At 37.6% G+C, this 22,203-nt stretch overlaps 1 protein-coding gene across 1 annotated transcript in view; it reads right to left on the bottom strand.

The window, feature by feature from the left end:
• EIF5B (eukaryotic translation initiation factor 5B) overlaps nt 1-22,178 on the bottom strand; it is a 78,384-nt gene extending 56,206 nt beyond the window's left edge. The window contains exon 1 of the mRNA XM_074213781.1: nt 21,753-22,178. Within this exon, the coding sequence (XP_074069882.1) occupies nt 21,753-21,787 (35 nt within the window). The 5' untranslated portion in view covers nt 21,788-22,178. The remainder of the gene's footprint in view (nt 1-21,752) is intronic.
• Nucleotides 22,179-22,203: the final 25 nt, after the last annotated feature.

Genomic DNA, 22,203 nt, shown 5'->3' with positions numbered 1-22,203 from the left:
ACAAAACTTATCCTAAAAATCTACGAACTGTATCATTAAGAAAAGTGCTTTGGGTAGACTTCACAAGTTACAATAAGACCACTGAATTTTTTTAATTCACCTAATGTAAAGGACCAGTTAGCACTGCCTGTTACTCACTGGCCCTCAACATCTGCAAATTCTGGAATCTATTAAATTAAATTGACTCATTAAATTTAAAAAAAAAACCCAAAGGACTTTTCTTAATGACACAATTTGTAGCATATGTAGTACAATCAGATCAGAGTGTACTACCACTTAGCTGTTACAAGGATTCTTATTCCATTTGAAAAGGCCCATAGCCAATAAGAACCATCTTTACCTTAAAGACATGTAATCTCTTTTGTTATGTACTTGGGGTCCAAAGAGAACTTTAATTCTCATTACCTTTTAGATTGCCAGACGCAAATTGATGATCCCGTCATCACTGGAATCAGATGAAGAAGTTTCATGGTTTCACACATTACTACAACTTATGTGTCACAAAAATTATGATATTATTTTATTATTATTTTATTTATTATATTTCTTTATTTATTATTTTAAAGTTCACCATGGAATAAAGTCATATGAGATATTTCTTATTATTGTTCAAAGAATCTGAAACGTATTAAAGGATATAAGCATAACTACTGTGAAAACCAAACTATAAACTCTTAAAAATCTGAAAAATCAGAAAAAAATAAATGAGTAAAATATAGCTCTATCTATAAGCAAAAATTAAACAAAATTTTGGCTCTAAAAATACATTATTCACAAAGTTTTAAGAAACATTTAATGAAATCTCTTAATGCTCCATGAGGAAAAAGACTGATATGGGCATAGAAATGATGCAAGAGAAAATAAACTTAGGCACTATTCATCATATTCATAACAAAAGTACAAAATGCTTAAGCATATGTGTCATTTGACATCTGGTCCTTAAAGATAGAAGCATATTTTATTTCTTTCATTATTTGAAAAGTCTTTAGAAATGCTATGAGAATGAAGATACAGAAAAGTCAAGGGAGAAGGAAACTAAGACAAAGTAGCAGGAGAATGAAATACTCAGTTCTGGCTCACAGCTCCAAGATGAACTGAAGAGAGAATTCCAGCCCAGGGTAGCAGGGTAAAAGAAAGGTATAGGTGCTAAATTGTGCACAGGTAGGATTAAGTTAAAAAAGCAAGCAACAGCAGTTTAGTTTAACTCAGATTCCAGAGGCCAAATAGGATCTCAGATCTACCTTGTTTAAAGCCTACAGAGAAATGACCCAGGGCAGAAATCCTAGAGGGATTGCATGGAAATGCATGGAAATGCATGGAAACCAGCATTGTCTTGGATCAGAAAACTTTAGAAAAATGAAAGTTTGCAGGTCTCCCATATCTGAGATTCTAGAATAACACAACACTAAATACTTCAAAAATGCAGCAAGAACAGTCTATACTTTCCCTCCATTAATACACAGAGTTTCACCTTATTTTCAAGAACAAAAACCAGGGGGGGAAAAAGCTGACAAAAATGAGAAAACAAAAAGGGAATTTACCATAAGGTCTACTGGGTTGATAGGATAATACTCCAAAACATCTACAAGGCAAAGCCTCAAAGAAAGAACATAGTTTGGCCATTAATTCAATTAAAATTTCAGGAGAAGTTAAAAAATCATGAATAAAGAAAAAAACTGAAAAATAAAAGTTAGCAAATTAACAGCTTGGAAAAAGAGGTACAAAAACTCTCAAGCAACAAACTATACCAAAAAAGAAGCTAATAAATTCATAGGAAAATAAGAACTATTAAAAAGAAAATTAAAAGACTGAAAAAATAAAATAAAATATAAAGTATCTTATAGCAAAAACTAATCTGAAAAATCAGGTCAATAGAAAAAATTTAAGAATCATTAAACCAAAAAATAATCACTGAACCACCTCAAAGTCATGACTAAAAAAGCTAAACATCATCAAACAAGATATTATAAAACTGCCAAGATCTCTTAAGAGCCAGTCTAAGTAAAGTATAAATAGAAAAACTCCCTACTGAAACAAATTCCCAAATGAAAAATCTCAGGAATATTACAGTTCAAATTCAGAACTTCCTGGTTGAAGAAAAAGCAAGGTACAACCAAAGAAAAAAATTCAAATGCCAAAGAACCAGTCAAATTCACATTATGAAGAAGAGAGTTTGTATATACATTATGTATATGGACTTTACAGTCACAAACAACTTACCAAAAAAAAATGGGCATAATCCTAAAAGAAGAAAAATGCATCTCTAATGCAATAAAGGACTTCCTAAAATTCCTGATGAAAATACCAGAGCTGTATAGAAACTCTGACCTTCAAACATAGGAGTTAAGAGAAATAAAAATGTAAGTACAAATGTACAAGGGTCAAGGATCAAACAAGGATAAACTGCTTATGTTGTAATATGGAAAGATGATACATATATATCTTCTGAACCTAATCCAGAAGTCATAGTGAAAATCTAATTAGACAACGTAGTTGTTTGTTCTGTTATATCCAGAAGATCATAAAGAAGAACGGAGAGTGAAAGGATTATCTTACACAATGAAGGTAGAAGTGAGAAAGAATAGTCATCACAGTCAAGGAAGAAGGGATGAGGAAGGAGGTAAAACGTGAACTTCATCTGCATCTGAACTGGTCTCAAAGGAGGTAAAAAACTGGTTACAGAAAGACACTGTAACAAAAAAGAGAAGAGAAGGGAGAAAGATGATTTGGGGTAAATTAAGGGAAGGATTAGTCCTAAGTAAAAGAACCACTGAGGACATACAAAAATATTAATAGCTGTTTTTGAGGTGGCAAAAAATAGGAATCTGAAGTGCTTATCATATGGGGAATAGTAGAACAAGTTATGGTATATACATGTGATAGCCTTCTGGACTTTCAAGTATCTAAAAATAATTTTGCACCAATTGATGCACTTTGGTCTTTCTAGTGTTAAACAATATTATTTTTTAAAGACTTAAGAAACTTAACATCTGGATTAAGTTTTTTATTCATATGAACAAAAATTTCTTGCACTTAAAACTTATTTTTTTCTAGGTCTTATTTTCTATTGATAGCTTTTTACATTCCCTTTATTTCTCAAAATATGCCCCCTTTTATTAGCCCTCTATTATAAATATTAATATAAATATATTAATAGCCCTATATTATAAAACGTGGGTCATCAAAACGGTCTGGTATTGGCTAAGAAATAGAGTGGTGCATCAGTGGAATACACTAGGTGCAAAAGAGATAGCAGGAAATGATTATAGTAATCTGCTGTTTGAGAAACCCAGAGAGTTCAGATTCTGGGATATAAGTTCTCTTTGATAAAAACTGGGAAAATTGGGAAAATTGGAAGTTAGGATGGCAGAAACTTGGATTAGACTAACATCTCACACCCTATACCAAGATAAGATCAAAATGGATACAGGATTTAGACATAATAGACAATATTATAAGCAAACTAGAAGAACAAGGAGTAGCTTACCTGCCAGATTTATGGAAGGGGAAGCAGTTTATGACCAAGGAAGAGATGGAGAATATCATTAAAAACAAACTAGATGATTTTGATTACATTAAATTAAAAAGCTTTTGCACAGACAAAACTTTTACCAAAATCAAAGGAAATGTATTAAATTGGAAAACAATTTTTATAACTAGTATTTCTGACAAAGGACTCACTTCTAAAATATATGGAGAACTGAATCAAATTTAAAAAAAAAAATAAGCCATTCCCCAATCGACAAATGGTCAAAGGATATGCCAAGACAATTTACAGATGAGGAAATCAAAGTGATCCATAGCCCTGTGAAAAATCACTACTTATTAGAAAAAAGCAAATTAAAGCATCTCTGAGGTACCACCTCACATCTCTCAGACTGGCCTATATGACCAGAAAAGAAAATGATCAATATTAGAAGGGATGTGGAAAAACCTGGGACACTAATGCATTGATGGTGGAGCTGTGAAGTCATCCAACCTTTCTGTAAAGCAGTTTGGAATTATGCCCAAAGGGCAATAAAAATGTGCATATCCCTTGATCCAGTAATACCACTACCTGAAGAGATCATGAAAAAGGGTAAAAACATCACCTGTACAAAAATATTCATAGCAGCCCTGGTTGTGTTGCCAAAGAATTGGAAATTAAATGAATGTCCATCAACTGGGGAATGGCTTTACAAATTGCAGTATATATATATATGTTATGGAGCACTACTGTTCTATTAAAAACCAGGTATTACATCACCCAATAAAAACTTGTCAAAAGCTGCATAGAGAATTTAATTTATTCATGACTGCAATGCAATCCATATTACTAATGAGTGCTATTGTAATATTACCAATGAGTAATATGAGTGTAATACCAAAATAATGTAATAAAGAATAAAATGTAATAAAGTATAATGTGAAAAGTGAGAATAAAACATTTACTTTTAAATAAGAACATACCATTTTTAATGTGAACACTGAGCCTGCTTTTTCAATACCAGTGAATCTGTATATCTGGTTTGATAAAGGTTGTAGTGATAAAAATAATATTTGCATATGCCCATCTAAAATTTGTTCTATTTTTAGTTTTTAATATTTCATAAGGAAAAAATCACGAACAAAGCATATTCGTGAAATATTGGACATTTCTTTAGACAGATACAACTTATAAAAGTTCAAAATATAATGATCCGAATCATTGAATGTATTAAATGGTTAAAATAGAGACACTGAATTTAATTTATATTATGTAAAGAAAAAATTTGAATAATTTTTCTTTAAGTTTCATATCTAATTGCAACTCTTCATTTTATTTGCAAGTCTGCAGGCAAAGCAAAGACACTAAAATGCAGTTCATTTTCTAAAATCTTGAAATCTATTCTCAAAGTCCTGTGACAAATAGCAATTAAAGTTACATACAATAAAGATATTTTTAGCAATTACAATGAATCATGCAACATTTTGAAATAAACATCCTAATTTCTATAAGCATATCTTTTGAAAACAAACAAGACTGCTGGTTACAATGGAGGTTCTGTGAAAAAGTTGAGCTATGTTACTTAAGGGTTAAACTGATCTGTGATGTTGCAACTTTTCAGTTATGGGATGGAGGCCAGGGATTCAGGCCGCATTAATGGATTGGGTGGACCAGAAGCATCTGCTATAAAGGGTGAATTTTTAACATAAATATATATATATGTATATCTGATTTATTTTACTTGGTCATTTAGAACAGAATTAGGGAAAATCATCTTTCACATTCACATTAAGAAAGCTTGAAGTCTGAAAAAATAAGCAATTGTAAAAGGAGAATTTGGTCTAGATACAAATTCGAATGCAAAAATATCAAACTAGCAAGTAAGCATGTCAATTTAAGAAACCAGCTTGCCTTCCGATTCTCATCAAGATAGTACCCAAGGTTTTGAAGGGAGAGAATTCCTATGCTTTGTGGCAGTGTTTTAGCATAACTGACAAGGCACCAAGATCTGGTATTTCTACTGAATTAGTGAAATCATTAATAGAGATTCCCCATACCCTTAAGGAACTAACTCCAAACACATCTTGAGTTGGAACAGACTCCTTTCATGGACAAGTACTGAAAATCCTGCCTACTAAGGATCCTGTGCCTTCTGATTTAACAAAAGTACAACTAGGCTGTCCCAGAAAGCCTCTGTGAGTACATTTCCATTGAGTTCCCTTTCATGCAAGCCTGGATGAACAATAAATGCATACATTAACATAACTGTTTGACTTTTAAGACCAAACTCTGATACACATATAACATACATGCATATCAGTAATTATGACTGAACAAACTTAGAACTTAATTGATTTGCAAACCAAATAAAAATGCTCTTTATAATCAACTTCATACTATCTTTCAAAATAGAAATGTCTTTAGTTCAGTTCAGTTTTTTCTTTCAGCATACAGTTGACAATTGTGAACCAAAAATAATGAATGCTAAATTGTATTTACATTTTCTAAACCTTCAGAAGCTAATAAATGATAAAAATTAATCTTCTCACCCTAAAAATATCCTGTGTATTCTACATGTCTCAGAAATATTAGACAGTTCCAAATTATTCATGATTATGGAGAACAGTGCTACAAACTCAAAATAATTTAAAGTATATAACTCTTGAATGTGTTATTTTTCTTTTTGTTATTTGTGATCCCTAAAACTGTAAACCTTAAAAATATAGGCTTAAATAAAATGACAGAAAATATAGGTTAGACATAATCTCTAGGATTTATTCTTAACCTACAGGTGGAGACCTTTAATTAATCCTCAAACTCTTATTGGCTCCCCCACACAATTCCTTAGCTCACAAATGTTCTCAGATTTCCTTTGTCCTAAAAATGTCTTAACTGGCTCTCTCCACCAGGTTACCTTTAAACCCCTCCCCCAGAAAAAAGTTATCTTTCAAAAGTATATTTTACAAGCCATATTCATACACAATCTTGTGCAATCTCAATTCCAAAACTAACAATTAACTATAAAAGAAAACTAACTTCTTTTTTATTTATTTGATACAAATCTGCCAGGGACAAATTTATTATCCATAAGAAATGTAGGGTGATGGTCTTCACAGGGTGTGGAAGGGAGCCCTTAGGGAATCCATTACAATGGCCCAGCCAATCACAAGACTGGAAGAGTTTTCCTAATCCCATTCCAGGGATACCAAACCCCAAACCCATTCTCAACAGGTCAAGAGTGACCTGGAGGGGTGGCTAGGTGGCACAGTGGATAGAGCACTGGCCTTGGAGTCAGGAGTACCTGAGTTCAAATCTAAGCTCAGACACTTAATTACCTAGCTGTGTGGCCTTGGACAGGCCACTTAACCCCAATGCCTTGCAAAAACTTTTTTAAAAAAAAAGAGTGACCTGGAGATCTTGACCTAATGCTACTGAGTTTGTGCGATTAGGTAATTCAATATTAACTCACACAACCACTGTGAAGATAAGGGGTTCATTAGCATATCACGCATCTGATGATGTGGGGGGAACAAATCAGGGGCATGTCATGGAATGGGTGGACCTCTTAGATTGTAACTCAAACTCTGAGAGCCTATGAACATCCAAGAGGGAAGGGGAAAGCGTTTCTGAAGACTATAAATTACCTGACTTTGAAGACTAATTCGTTCCTCAAGCCTAGGCTGTATCTTGCAAGGTTTGTGAACAAAATGTACAATTTTCTCTCATTCTAGCAGGTTTTTCTTTTCATTCATTTATAATAATGAGGGCTTGTGCCAGGATCTTCAGAACACCTCAAGGAAGCCCCAGAAGAGACCAGGGGGAAGGAGGGCTCATAGTTTGATTTCAAGCCAGATCCTTGTTTCTCTCCCAGCTTCCCTCAGGTGGATCTCTGAATGGACCTGAAACCCTGCCATTGACAGGGAGAGTGATGGAAAATTGTGGAAACAACCCAGAGAGGTAGGGGAAACCTCAGTTTTTATCTTTCAAGGCTGATTCTAGATAATTCCAGGAAAGCAAGTCCTAGAGGGGAGGCCAGGGGTAGGAAAAGGCTCCTCAGGGAGGGGAGGAAGAGACCACCCCTATCCAATACCTAAGGAGAGAGGCCTTTGGGTAGGAAATGAGCTAGCTAGGACAGTGAGGATGCTGTCCAGGGTAAAGAGAAAAGTAAGTTCAGATACTGCTATTCTGAATGGCCACAAATCCCCATCCAAGCAAATCTGTCTGGTGCCCAAGGTTTGAGTCTGATGAACAGTGAACCATAAGGTACCTTTAAATAAAGAGGAGGTGGAACATGCAAGCATGCTGGATAATTGGGAATGCTAAATTATGTCTAAGTAAGTTAGAAAAAGATAAAAAAAAACCATAGGTGGGATCCTCTGGCTACTCCTAGAGAGGAGGCTAACAGCAGGGCCCCAAGAGGAAAGGGAAAGAGCGGAGAGAGGACAAAAAGAAATGCTTTCTAAATTAAGGAACCCATCTGGATCTAATGCCGTGTGAATGAGTTTGAATGTTCCCGAGGGAGTGTGTGTATTCTATGTCTTATCTCGTGTAAGTGTCTCTTAGGCATCTCTGGGTCTGAGCACCCAGCTCAAGTTTTAAAAGAGGGATGGCTAGGAGTTGGGCCCAGGAGTTTCAGAAGGTGGAGGAGAAGGAAGTAGTGTGCAGCGGCCTCCACGTGGAAATCAGCTCTTGCCTCACTGAGCCAGTGATAGCTGTGCTAGGTCTATAGAGTTAAGGGAAGGGAGGGGATTCTTAAAGAGAAAAAGCTGTACTTTGGGGAGAGTTTAGAAGAGTTTAAGAGAAGAAAGAACTTTTAAGGGAAAGATTGAGAAGTTCTAGGAGGGAAAAACTTATCCTTAATAGTGTCTGGGAAAGATTCCATGCTTTCTCCCTGGGTTGGGGGAAGGAGTGGTGGGTTGGACACGTGGTAGTCTTGATCCCATCCACCATCTTGTTAAGACTTAAACCCTAGACTTGAGTCTACCTAAGTGCCTCATCCACCCATGGAGGGAGGGGGAGAGAGACAGGAGAGCTCAAGTGTTTAAGCCTTAAAGGTAAAGATCCATCCAGAGGTGGGATGTGTGATTGGAAAGAAAAAAAATGTATAAGATCCAGGGGTAAAGAGACTCCTTTATTGAAAGGAAATCACATTTAATGAATATCTGCTGGCCATGTGGCCTGAGTGATAACTCACATTCTTTTTAAAGTTTTGGGGAAGCACACCAAGGGTTTTAAAAGAGGGATACTAGTGTTGTAACATTCTGACAAAATTTGTACAGAATGGGAGGAATTAAATAACCTACATTGTTAAATTAGTTTGGGATTAAACTACTTTAACACTATTGTAACTTTTGCAAGGAGTTATATAGTTTGGGATTTTAAACTCTATTGTAACACACCTTTGGGTTAAAGAAAAGTGGTATTGTGTTACTAAGAAGAGCAATACCTAGGTTATCAGGGATGTTTACTGATTTCTTTTGGGGAAAAAGCTCTAAATGGTTTTAATGTTGAGTCTAATAATGCTAACAATTGTACTTTTATTTTGGATAGAGCATTTGGAATGTGAGTGCTGTATTCTCTATAAGGTACTCTAAAGTTTTTATCAAATTTAACTGTTGGAAAATTATTTGAATTGTAATTACATTAGGGTTTTAAATGTATCATGTATGAGATTGGATTCTAAGAATCTGGGTAAAGAGACAAAAGTGTAAAAAACATGGGATGTTCATTTTGCTCTTGTTCTAAGGGAAATGAGATGTTTAAATAAGAATCTAAAGGTTTAATGTATATTAACAATGCATGTTTAATTTTAAAGAAATCAAGAATGTGGAGTTCTCTCTTGGTAACTGCAGGCAGCTGATGGGGGGTTCTGAACAAATTGCAATTGTGGGCCCTATCGTAACCTATTGATGAATAAGATGTTTTTATCAGTTATGTGATATTTTAGTTCTCTTGTCAATATGTTATTTAAATACTGTATTGTTAAAGCCTGGGATTAAGGTGATTGCTTTGAAGGGCAATAAGGAAAATGTGGAAAAGAAAAATATGACCCTTTCTGGGATAGATCTGTGGGTTCATGAATAATGTAATAATGGAAGGATCGCTTTGTACAGTCTAGTAATTTGTGTGTTATTCTGGTACTAGACTACCTGTTGACCGAGGAAGGAGTAGTCTGTGGTAAACTGAACTTGTCAAGCTGCTGCCTAAAGATGGATGACAATGGGCAGGTGGTAAAGAAGATAACCAGGGATATTAGAAAGTTGGCACATGTTCCAGTCCAAACCTGGACAAGCCCATTGGCTTGGATGGTTTACTGGTTCACAGTGGAAACAGTTACTGGGTATCTTACTATTGACCCTAAGTGGGAGAATCCTATTAGGCGTGTATGTCTCCTGTGTATGATCCAGTTAAATAACTCAAATAGTACAAGATTCTATCAGCAAATTAGGACTGGTGTATGGCTCTAATAAGGAAGAGAGAGGTGAAGATATTGATAGGGAAAGTCAGCAGCAGTCCTATGGAGGATGAGGATTGTGAATTAATTTGAGGAAGACACTGCTGGTGAAGTGTGAAGACCAAGTTATCATTAAAAAGAAAAGGGGGGAGTTGTGAGAAATATAGGGTGTTGGGTCTTCACAGGGTATGAAGGGGAGCCCTTAGGGAATCCATTACAAATGGGGAATGGCCCAGCCAATCACAAGACTGGAAGAGTTTTCCTAATCCCATTCCAGGTATGCCAAACCCTAAACCGGTTCTCAACATGTCAAGAGTGACCTAGAGATCTTGACCTAATGCCACTGAGTTTGTGCAAATAGGTAACTGAATATTAACCCACACCACCACCACCACCACCACCACCGAGTGAAGATGCATCTGATGATGTGGGGGGATCAAATTAGGGGCATGTCATGGAATGGGTAAGATTGTAACTCAAACTCTGAGAGCCTATGAACATCCAAGAGGGAGGGGAAAGAGTTTCTGAAGACCATAAATTACCTGACTTTGAAGACTAATTCATGCCTCACACCTAGGAGTGAGGTACCCATATCTTGTAAGATGTATCTTGCAAGGTTAGTGAATAAAATGTACAATTTTCTCTCTCTAGCAGGTTTTACTTTTCATTCATTTATAACAATACAAATCTACCAGGGACAAATTTATTATCTATCCAAGCAAAGTTGATCAGAGGGAAAGAAATTCTTGCAAAATGAAAATCTTTCAGATTTCCATTTCTGATTTATAATGGCCAAGACAAATTCCAAGGAAAGAGTAAAATAAAAGTACAAGTTTCAATTTTACTGGCCTGAGTCATTTAAAACATAACAATAGAAATGTTAATGTTAAAGGTAAAGGGTGGGGAGACAGCAATTTGATACCTTTGTTCTTGCTGGAAAAAAAAAACCTGGATAAAAAGAAGGAATACCTCTCTGCTAGTTAACAAAAAAGACATTCAATTTTTAACTGAGGATTTTGGGGTTTTTTGACCTACCTCCATTCCAAGGCCCATGAACTTAGAGGGAAAAAAAACTAAATCTTTCAATATAATTAACTTCTTTTGAACTACTATATATTTAAAAACATTATTCTGAGAAGAGATCTTAGATGTTGAGACTGTCAAAAAAGTAACTGGCACAAAAAAAAGTTAATTCTTGTCTTAGCAGCCTACAAGAGTCAAATTCAAACAGATATCAATACCTAGTGGCCACATATTGACTTAGAAAGTCACAAATCAATTTTATCTACATTATATTTTATTTTGTTAAACCTTTCCAAATCACATTTTAATCTGGTCCCCTCAGTCGGAAATTTGAGTTTGACACCTCTGATTCAGAACACAGAGAGTAGTAGCTCAGTCATACAATACAAGTCTTCTGGTTATAGGCTATTTTTGGTCACCATAAACAATTAAAAAGTTTCTTACTTTCCTGGACATCTCTCCCAGAACTTGATTTTTCATCTATTATGAGAAACTGATTAGTGTTTTTTTTTATTTTTTTGCAAGGCAGTGGGGTTAAGTAGCTTGCCCAGTGCCACACAGCTAGGTGATTATTAAGTGTCTGAGGCCAGATTTTAATTCAGGTACTCCCGACTCAAGGGCAGGTACTCTATCCACTGCAACACCTAGCCGCCCCCCAGATATGCATTATTGCTGATGACACCTTCCTTGAAATTTTGATCAAATAGGTTTTTTTTAGATCAGATTAGGTGGCCAAGAGGCAATCTAATATTTATGTAATATAATTAACTTTGCTAGTTCACCACAAGCCTTCATCTAAATAAAGATATCTCTTACAACTGTCCTCAGTCCTTTTCTGTTCTTGCCTTATTTTTCTCTCTTAACAACTCATGGCCTCCATTATCACCACTATACAGATGTCTCTAAAATTTACATAATTCCCCACAAGCTTAGTTCCCAAAAAATCTAGTGCTCTGTAACCAACTGTCTGTTAGAAACCTCCACTTGTATATTCCAGTAGCACTCAGACTTTATGTTCAAAACTTATTTTTTTCCCTCAAAACTCTACATTATTTACCTATTTCTACTAATAGGGAAGCTAGGTGGTATAGTGGATAGACAACTGTCCTTGGAGTAAAGAGGACAAGGCTTAATAATTGTGTGGCCTTGGGAGAGTCACTTAACCTTGATTGTCTCACATCCAAGGTCATCGTGCTGATTCATGCCTGGTCTCTGGATCCAGATGGTTCTGAAGGAGAAAGTGAGGCTGCTGACCCCCTCATTCAAATCCAATTAATGTATTTGACATAATATCACCTCCCCTATGTCTTGGTGGTCTTTAAGAATGAAGAACAAATATATATCATCACTTCTACCAATGGCATATTCCCCTTCTCAAGAAGCTCCACTGCTCCCTTTAAGTCTCTCAAATATTAAAAAAAAAAAATAGTATTTAAAATCTTTCACCATACTCCAGTCTAATTTGCCAGGATTCCTGCATATTATTCTCTATTACTTTCTAACTAAAATTGGCCTGCTTGTGGTTTTCCCAGGGATCCATTTTCTTTTTCCATTGTTTACTGATGAGTCTTCCTCACTCCATAGAACCTCACTCTAAAATTCAGTTCTTCTCAACTTTTACTTTTTTATACAAGTTAGCATTTATACAGCACTCACTGTATCAGATAACATGTCAAGTGCTTCACAGTAATATTATCTTAATTTTCATAACAGCCTTCAGGAAGTTAAATACTATTACTATCCCACTTTACAGTACAAGAAACTGAGGAAAAGATTGTGTGATGCCCAGGTCATATATCTACTTAAGTGTTTGAAACCACATGCCATCTAATTACCTATTCAAAGAATTCCTTTTAATTGCTGAGGCATTTTTCAATCCTGTCTGACTTTATGTGATCTCATTTAGAGTTTTCTAGGCAAAGATACTGCCTGTGCACTGATTTGCCATTTCCTTCCCAGCTCTTTTTAAAGATGATGAAACTGAGGCAAACAGGGTAAAATGACTTACTCAGGGTCACACAAGCTAGTCTGAGGCCAGATATGGATCCACAAAGATAGGTCTTCCCTCTTCCAGGACTAGTACACCACCCAATTGCCCTAGCTTCCTTCAAATTTTAACAGAAATCTTACCACCTACAGGGAGGATTCCCTCATGCCCACTAATGAGTTGCCAATACCTGACTAACAAAATTAGTTAACAAAGCACTGGTTCTACAAGTTGGAAACTCTTGAATTCAAATCTAGTTCCATTTCAGCTGAGTGAACCTGAGCAGGTCACTTAAATCTGCCTCAGTTTCCTCTTCTGTATAAATAGGGCTAGTACCTATCTCCCAGGATTTTTGCAAGAATGAGATATTTTGAAATACTTTGCAAAATATATGCAAACCTCAAAACACTACACAAATACTAAATGTTAATATTTTGCAATCAATTTTCTGGGTATGTGTAATTTTTCTCCAAAAAAGAATATAAAAGCTCCTTGAAGATAGTCTGCTCTGACTTTTTTTATCTTTACATTCTTAAAGCCTCACTCACAAAAAAGTGACCTTGTTGAATGAATGGTATCCCAATCACTCAGGCTCAAAAACTGAAATCAAAGTTTTAAATTCTTTCCTTGTCATTACTTATTACATATCCTATGAATTATCAAGGACAGGAATCACCTAGTTTTCTCCTCCTAATTTCTTGTTGGCTTCCCCTCAGTGTCCTTTGCTCTTATCATCTTCCATATTCTACCTCCTAACCTGGACCCTCTTCTCTTTCCTTAGCAATCTTGTTAGCCACAATCTTGTGCTATTTAGTTCTCAACTCGAAGCGATTATACTACTATCTATCTACCTGGTTGAGAAACAGCTAAAGAATTCCAATGACAATTATTTCATATCAATTTAAACAAGCTGAAGTTAATACTCAGGGGCTTGGTATTAGGTAATATTCTTATCTAATCTTAAATCACTGAATGAGTATTATCTCAATCAAAATGACATATGGGGAAAAAACTTAGCTTAGGCCAAGGTATTCAGGGTCATCATCAGTAGTACTGACTTATGTCAGTTATGACCCTGATGACTCCAGAGGATAGATTCAGGCTGATGACTTTCCAAAGCCCTGCCTCACTTAAATCCAATTCACTTACAGGTCAAAACATCACCCTCCTGAAGTCACTGGTTCTCTTGGAGAATGAAGGATTAACAACAAAACAAGAAACAAGACCTGGGTACCTGGAAAAACAATGCCATATCCTTTTCACAGAAAAATTATCATGCCACCTTCATATCTTGTACTAGTTATACTTATGAAATTGATTTGTAACTTGTAGAATTTTACATTTAACTTTAATTTCAATTTATTAGATTCAATCCATCATTCTAACTTATGCAGATCTTTTTTTCTTTGGGGGGGTGTTTAGGGGTTTTTGCATGGCAATGGGGTTAAGTGGCTTGCCCAAGGTCACACAGTCAGGTAAGTATTAAGTGTCTGAGACTGAACTTGAACTCAGGTCCTCCTGACTCCAGGATTGGTGCTCTATTTACTGCGCCACCTGGGGATCTTTTTCTATCCTATCATCTACCATGTTAATTTCCAAATTTTGTGTCAAGTCATAAATGTTGGAAGATCAAAACTGAAAGGCTTGTAAGCACTACACTAAAGATTATCCAAACAATACCAATCTATTAATGACTTATCTGAGCCAGACTACTCAATCGGTCCAAAAACATTTTACGCCATACTATCTCATCCATACTACCTCTCTCCATCTCACCTACAGGTTTATTTATTAACATGATGCAAAAAAATTTGTCAAATGCTTTGTAGAAAACTAATTTATCTATGTTTTTAGCTTTCCTGATGTATCTACCCATTTAATAACCTTCAAAAAAGAAAATGAGATTATTTTGGAAGGATTAAATCTGGTTAAAACCATTCCATCTTTGTCATCACCATATTTCCTTTTGTAGATGTTTACTAATCATGCCTTTAACATTAGAATTTTACTAGCAATCAAAGTCAAGCCTGCTTTGCCTGTAGTCTGCATATTCCACTTCTACCTTTTCTGAAATTTAAAACATTTGCCCTTCTCCAATCCTGAAAAAAATTCCCATTTTTCATCAGCATTCAAAGATGATTAATTAACTCAACCATCATTTATTCCAAATCGGGTATCAACTCACACTCTTCCTAGAATATTTATTATCCTGAGTTTCAGCTCCTTAACAGTTAATTTCTGCTGTCCTTTCCACTCCAAAGAGTATCATTCCTAGCAGAGAAAACTGAAAGAAAATAAGATTCAAAAAGTTCTGCTTTCTCTCTATCATTCATGATAAATGTACAAAATCTACTTCAACAAACATCAAATCTATCCAGACAAACCCAAAACTAATCCTTCTTACTGTCTTACCTTCAATACTCAGTTCATTCTGGACTCTTATTGTCCTTGCCACAATACTTGGAAGACAATACCATGTTTTTCTATTCATCTTCAATTACCTGTCTGTACATCTTTTTTGGAATATAAGTTGGTTGAGAAATGTACAACAATTTTATTCCCTCTTCCTAATTCAGTTTAATGGATTAGATTTGTAAAACTTCCAAGCAAATAAATATTTACTACACCTTGTTAAGTATATTTTATCTTTGGTATCATCCTCTTCAAGAACAAAGAGCAAACAACAGAATTTCTGCCATGTCCTAGATACATGCACCAGCAAAAAAGTAAATCTCTCTATTGTTGTTAACTAGCTGCCTCAGTAGAACTAAGCATTAAGTCATCAACCATCATCAAATATATCTTTTCTTCCTCTGATCCTTACTAGTTGACAATTCCTAACCAAAAACAACTGCTTTCCTTCTCAGAGGATTGGATACCTAATTTTTTTAAGAGCTTCAATACCAATTACTTGGTTCATAGCTGAGAATCAATTTTCTTTCATTCCTCCCTTGTATCCATTTATCCACAATCCTCCAACTTCTGAAAAAAAAATCAGGATTTTCTTTCTGCCTCTTAAAATCCCTTTGTTTTTAACTGAAGCCCTTCTTTCATTTAAAAAAAAATACTATTTTCAAGGTCAACTTGAGTTCTTTTACATTCTTCTCCAAGAGGAAACAAACCTGTACCATGAGAGTATGTATATATGTGTGTATATGTATGTATATGTATCTAAAGAAATATAGGGGTGGCTAGGTGGCTCCGTGGTTACAGCACCAGCCCAGGAGTCAGGAGTAGCTGAGTTCAAATATGACCTCAGACACTTAATAATTACCTAGCTGTGTAGCCTTGGACAAGCCACTTAACCCCATGTGACTTGCAAAAACCAAAATACATTTTACACGTATATGTATGTTTGTGTGTGTGTGTGCGTGTGTGTTACTTGGCCTGAAAGAAATACTTCATACTCTGAGCAAGTCAATCAAAAATTCACCTCACCATACTTGTTGAAACTGAGATCTTGAGTCCTGCTGTTCTTGCCAGTAGCTCTTTCAAAAAGACTCAGCTACTCCCCCAAAGCAACTTTCTTATACTTCCTATTAAATCTTATGGAAATTGGTGACACTGAAAGGTGTACCTGAATCAAAAATTTCCCCAAAAATACCTAGGTCTAGTAATTGGATTTTTTCCCAAACTGTGGGTTTTTACATCTCCAAATTTTAATAAGAAATAAGAAATGTTATCGGAAGAGTCAGTAAGGTAAAGTGTATATGAAGTTGAGTCAGACATGTGTGCCCTAAAAATAACCAAAGCAAAGCAATGGATTCAGAACAACAAAAACTCTAAGAGGAAAGAGGAAGGCCATATGAAAGAAAAGACAAGGGGGGAAATGGATGGTGAACTAAATAAGTATGACAGAGATATTATTCCTAGAGATAGGTAGCTACATTTCAGTGAATCAAAATGCACCTTGAGAAACAAATTAAGGTATTATTTGCAGAAGTTAGTCCATACTAGTGAAGTAGATTAAAGTCCCACAAAAGTCTCTTCAAGTAGTCTCTCACACCCTTATTCTAGGATTAATTTTCTATGTCGAACCTTTTATCCTGCTAAGGGTACCACAATTCTTCCAGTAACTCAGATTTACAATCTCAGAGTCATCCTCAGCTTTCTACTTTTCTTCACTCCCCCTCATATTCCATACATTATCAAATCCTGTCTTCTACTACAACAATATTTCCTCATCTATCCCCTTTTCTCCGATTAGTTACCACACTAATTCAGGACCTCAAAAATTTTTATCTGGCTTACTGGAACAGCCTCCTAACTGTTGCTTCTCAAGGTTCTCTCCTCTCTAATCATTATACACAGTTACTATTGCAATATTTCTAAAAGACTGACAGATCTGACCATGTCACTTTGTTCAAAAAGCCTTAGCAACTCCATATTCCTTGAGAATAAAATATACATTCTTCTTTTTCAATATTTAAATCTCTCAGAAATCTGATACTTGCTTATCTTTTCAGACTTTTATTTATTTTGCATTTATTAATATATATACATGTTGTTTCTCACAAATAGTATGTAATTTCTTTAAAGACAGGTACTGGGTTTTATTTGTTTTTTCTTTGTATCCCCAATGCTTAGAGAAAAGAGGATGTAAAGGTTAGTAGTGGGGAAGGACTGAGAGATTTACTAAAAACATCTCATGTGCCTTCTTTTGCAGCACAATTTTCTTATCCTTTGATATCCTCCTCCCCTTCTGTTGGTCTCCACCGTTTTGCTCTTAAAATGTGCTTAAGAATCAAGCTTAAACCTAAATCAATCCTTGTGCTCAATGATTAGTCAACAATAGGTCTCAGCCCGAGCCCCCCTAGGTCTCAGTTCAGGTCCAGATTGGCTTAGAGTGAATGTAATTAGTAATTGTTTTTGTTTTGGTCAAGAAACCCAGAGGGTCTTCCCCTCTCAAAATGACTTTTCCCCCTACTACAGAGAAGTCATTCTTTGCTTCATCATCAAATGGTTTGAGCCTCAGTCAAACTGAGACCTGGGAATTTAACTTAAAAAGGCCAAGCTCTCTCAAAATCTAGGGTCATCTCCCAGTCATTCTGGTCTATCTTGCCACTGGACCCAGGTGACTTCGGAGGAGAATGTGAGGTTGGTGACTTTACAAAGTGCTCCCTCATTTAAATCCTAATCACTCACATGTCATGGCATCACCTTCCTGATGTCATAGGAGGCACTCTTTGAGAATAACATCCCCAGTACATACCACAGTGCTAAGCATTAGGTATTTAAGACTTGAGAGATATTCCTTTTTATTCACCAGGGTATAAAATTTAGAATAGGGTTGCTAGGTGGCTCAGTGGATAAAGCACCGGCCCTGGGTTCAAAGCCAGTCTCAGACACTTAATAATGACCTAGCTGTGTGGCCTTGGGCAAGCCACTTAACCCCATTTGCCTTGCAAAAACCTAAAAAACAACAACAAATTTAGAATAGGAAATAGGACATTACTAGAGCACCTGTAGGAGTCAAACCATCTACTAGAGAGTAAGTTAACTAAAGATATATTTATGGGCTCAACTCTATAGATTTATACAAAAAAAGTGATGAATGATCACCATACACAACTAACTGAAGCTTTTCCATTCTATTTAGCAAAACCTAAGTTGTTAACAGGCAGGTCAAACCAGTCAGGATACATTCTGAGCCAAGCAAAAAAAAAGGATAAAACTCTATCTTACCATATTTAAAGTAGAGACTTATATATAAGTTAATTTCTATGTGTAAATAATCCTGTCTTTCTTATTTTTATGGTATTTCTGATGTACAATTTTAAAAAGAAATACCCTAAGGCAAAATAAATTACTGAACCTTAAGAAAATCAACTACCATTAACTAAGCAATGAACTTATTACATTAAAATGAAATTCAGAGTGGGGAAAGGCACAGCAGAGAAATATAAAATCTAAGATAAGTAAGTTTTCCTCTATGAATAACAGCAGAATGTAAAAAAAAAAACCCCAACAAAATAAGAAGGTATGTTTAAAGTAAAAATAATGGGATCATTCTTTTTTTTTTTTTTTTTGGTTTTAGCAAGGCAATGGGGTTAAGTGGCTTGCCCAAGGACACACAGCTATGTCATTGTTAAGTGTCTGAGGTGGGATTTGAACTCAGGTACTCCAGACTTCAGGGCTGGTGCTCTATCCAATGAGCCACCTAGCTGCCCCCAATGGGATCATTCTTAATACTTAAGAATTTACTATGGAAATATAAGTTAATTGGTTTGTTTGTGACCTATTCAGATGCATCCTCATTAGGTACACTAAACTTTGATTGGTCTCATTAAGAAAATGGAATTCAACAACTAGATTCAACATCAAAGGGTCCTGGATCAAGTAAAAGGATACTTTGTGGCACTGCCAAAATATGGGTAAGTAAAAATATGACAATATTTTTAGGAGTTGAAAAGCATATTGATTATTTGCTGCCTGTGTTAGTGGTGGGAGTCTTTTAAATTTTCTGGAAGTTGATTTTGAATAAATTTGAGTAACAGAGAAGGGAAGAAGTCAAAGGAATCAAGATAATCCCATTTTCTTCATCCACAAGACCTTTGAGAGACCTGCCCCTACTAAATCTATAATCCTACTGAGCCTAATGTTCCATTTTACAATTAATAAATACCTAATCAAATATAGTACCTTTCTCTCCTGTCAGAAACTTGTAAGTTCCTTCTAAGATTCAAATATTTTAGAAGAATTTATTAAAGTGAAAATCTGCACAGTAGATTACAAAACCTTAGGGGGGGAAATCCACAAACTCAGACAAAGAAAAAAACTACAGAAAAACCAAAATTCCAAACAGAGAAGTAAATTCATTTTGGGACAGGCCTAGGCCTCCAGCTCCCTCTAAAAGTTTGCATTCCATTCATATATGAAACATTTAAGTATCCTAGCACTAAACTATAAACACAAAGAAAAATGGAAATAAGATCATCATTCAGAGTGTGCAATACCTTTCTATCACCACCACCAGTTTCGGGGAATTTTTTGTGTGGTTTTTTTTGGTGAAGCAATAGGGCTAAATGACTTGCTCAAGGTCACACAGCTAGTCTATCAGGGGTCTGAGGTCATATTTGAACTCAGGCCCTCCTGACTTAAGGCAGGACCAAGTAAATTCTTTTAAGAGGAATTAAAAGATAAAATACTAAAGTTTAATAGATTGAAAATTTTAAAAAAAACAGTAATCATGGTAGCATTTCTTCTGTCCTAGTTTTGTAACATCTTTCTTTACTATTATGATTTCTAATTATGATTTCTATGATACCTAAGTATCACATGGAAGCAACTCTTACATAGGTAATTACTTAGGAAAATACAGCCTCTTACTGTTGAACTGCATACATCTCAAGTCTTGTCACTGTATATTACTATAAATTGCTTTTAATGGCTAATCCTTCAAATTGGTAGATTTCTACAATCTTGTTCTTTTTTGTATTTCATGACTTGGGAATAGAATCTACTCTAAATATTCTCTCATAGTTCAGAATTGTAAAGTTGGAAGGCAGGAGTGCCATCACTCTGATATTGCTTTATGTGGCCTTTATGTGGCCTTCCCAAATGTTTTTTTTCTTTAACATAGGTCAGGATCTCCAGACTCCGAGTTCAGAGCCTTAAGGGAGAGAGAGGGCCAATTCTGGTTTGTTGGGTTTTTTTTTTTGGTAAGGCAATGGGGTTAAGTGGCTTTCCCAAGGCCACACAGCTAGGTTATTATTAAGTGTCTGAGGCTGGATTTGAACTCAGGTACTACTGACTCCAGGAGCAGTGCTCTAGCCACTTCTCCACCTAGGTACCCCCCAATATAGTTTCTAATTAACATTCATACTACTTGATTACTTGCTTCTGTCTTTTCAATACCAGGTCTCAGTGTCTGATTTCAAGTCTTAAAACTTTCCTAAAGACCTCAAAGTTTCTGTCTTGAATATAGCAGTAAGTAAAGGTCAGTAGTCTCTTTAAATTATTAACCTGCTTTCCATATGCTGTCTTAAGTTCACACAGAATTCATGGAAAGAAAACTTTTTTCCCAGTTTGCTTTCCATGAAACGGGTGCAAAAAGAAAACTAAGATGAGTCTCCCGGCGGCATCGGCGGAGGCTGCCCTGATGTACTCGGCACGAGAAAGGAAAGGGACTCCTGCAAAGTGACCTCTCAAGGTGGCACTCAGCATTTCCAAGTTCCCCCCCGGACCGCCTTTCTCCCTCCAACACCAGGGTCTCAAGAAGCAACTTCTCTCAACTCTTTTGAAAATGCATTTCATGAGCGGCGGCCGATTCAAAGTGCGGGCCGCAGCGGCCTGAGGCGGATGCGGGGGGCGCATGTGCCGCCGGGGCGCGACCCCCGGGCCGGGGGCGCAAGCCGGACGCCAGCCGCGAGCTGGGCCAGGGCTCTGCGGGGCGCGGGCGCCCGAGCCCGGCTCTCGGGAGAGGCTCCCCCCGGCCCGGCCCCAGGACCCCCCCCCCACGGAATCGCCTCGAGCCCTGCCCAACGCCCGGCGCTCAGACTGTGGCCCGGGGCCGGGCCCCAGCCGCCACTCTTCCCCCCCGCCTGACCCGCCCCAGCCCGGGCGGTAGGAATTGGGGTCGAGCGGCGGCGGGCCCGGCCCCGGGGCGGGATCGGGGAGCCGCGGGCCTCGGCCGGCACATGGTGGCTCAACTTCGGCGTCCTCCTGCCTCCCGGCCCGGGCGGCCCAGGGCCCCGGCCTCGCCCCGAGCCGGCCGCGTCCGGCCCCGCGAGGCGGCGTCCGGCCCGGGCCCGTGACCTCCTTCCCCTCCCCAGAGAGGCTCGCCGCGCGGACCCCGCGCCCCGCCGCCCCGCCGCCGCTACCTGTCCTCGCTCTTGTTCTTCTGCTTCTTCCCCATCGCGTGACAATGGGCTCCGCGGCTCCGGCCCCTCGGCTCGGCCCCTCACTGACCCCCGCGGCCCGCGCCGGCCCGGCTCCCCGTCCTTCCTGCTCGGCCGCCGCTCCTCGGACCCGGCTCACCACAGACCCGCACACGGGGACAGAGCACATATGGTGTGAACTCCCAGCGCGCAAGCGCATCGCCCCCGCCACCCTGGCGTGGGCACGCAAGGCGTCGCATAGAGCTCGGCGTCAGGGGCAGAGCGTCCCGCACTCCCGCGGCCGGCGCCGGGGCAGGAGGACGCTCCCTAGCTTCGCAAGTCGGGAGTGCCTGGCGGAGCCTTCCGCGGAGAGGCCCCTGAGCCCGGGGTGGCGCCGCCAGTCCGAGCGGCCAGAGCGGCTGCAAAGCCGGCTTCCGGCCGGTTGTGACGTCAC

The sequence above is a fragment of the Macrotis lagotis genome, chromosome 1 (genome assembly GCF_037893015.1).
Source record: "Macrotis lagotis isolate mMagLag1 chromosome 1, bilby.v1.9.chrom.fasta, whole genome shotgun sequence".
NCBI lineage: Eukaryota > Metazoa > Chordata > Mammalia > Peramelemorphia > Peramelidae > Macrotis > Macrotis lagotis.
Note: the sequence above shows the minus strand (reverse complement) of the source record. Positions and strands in the feature narration are given on the sequence as shown.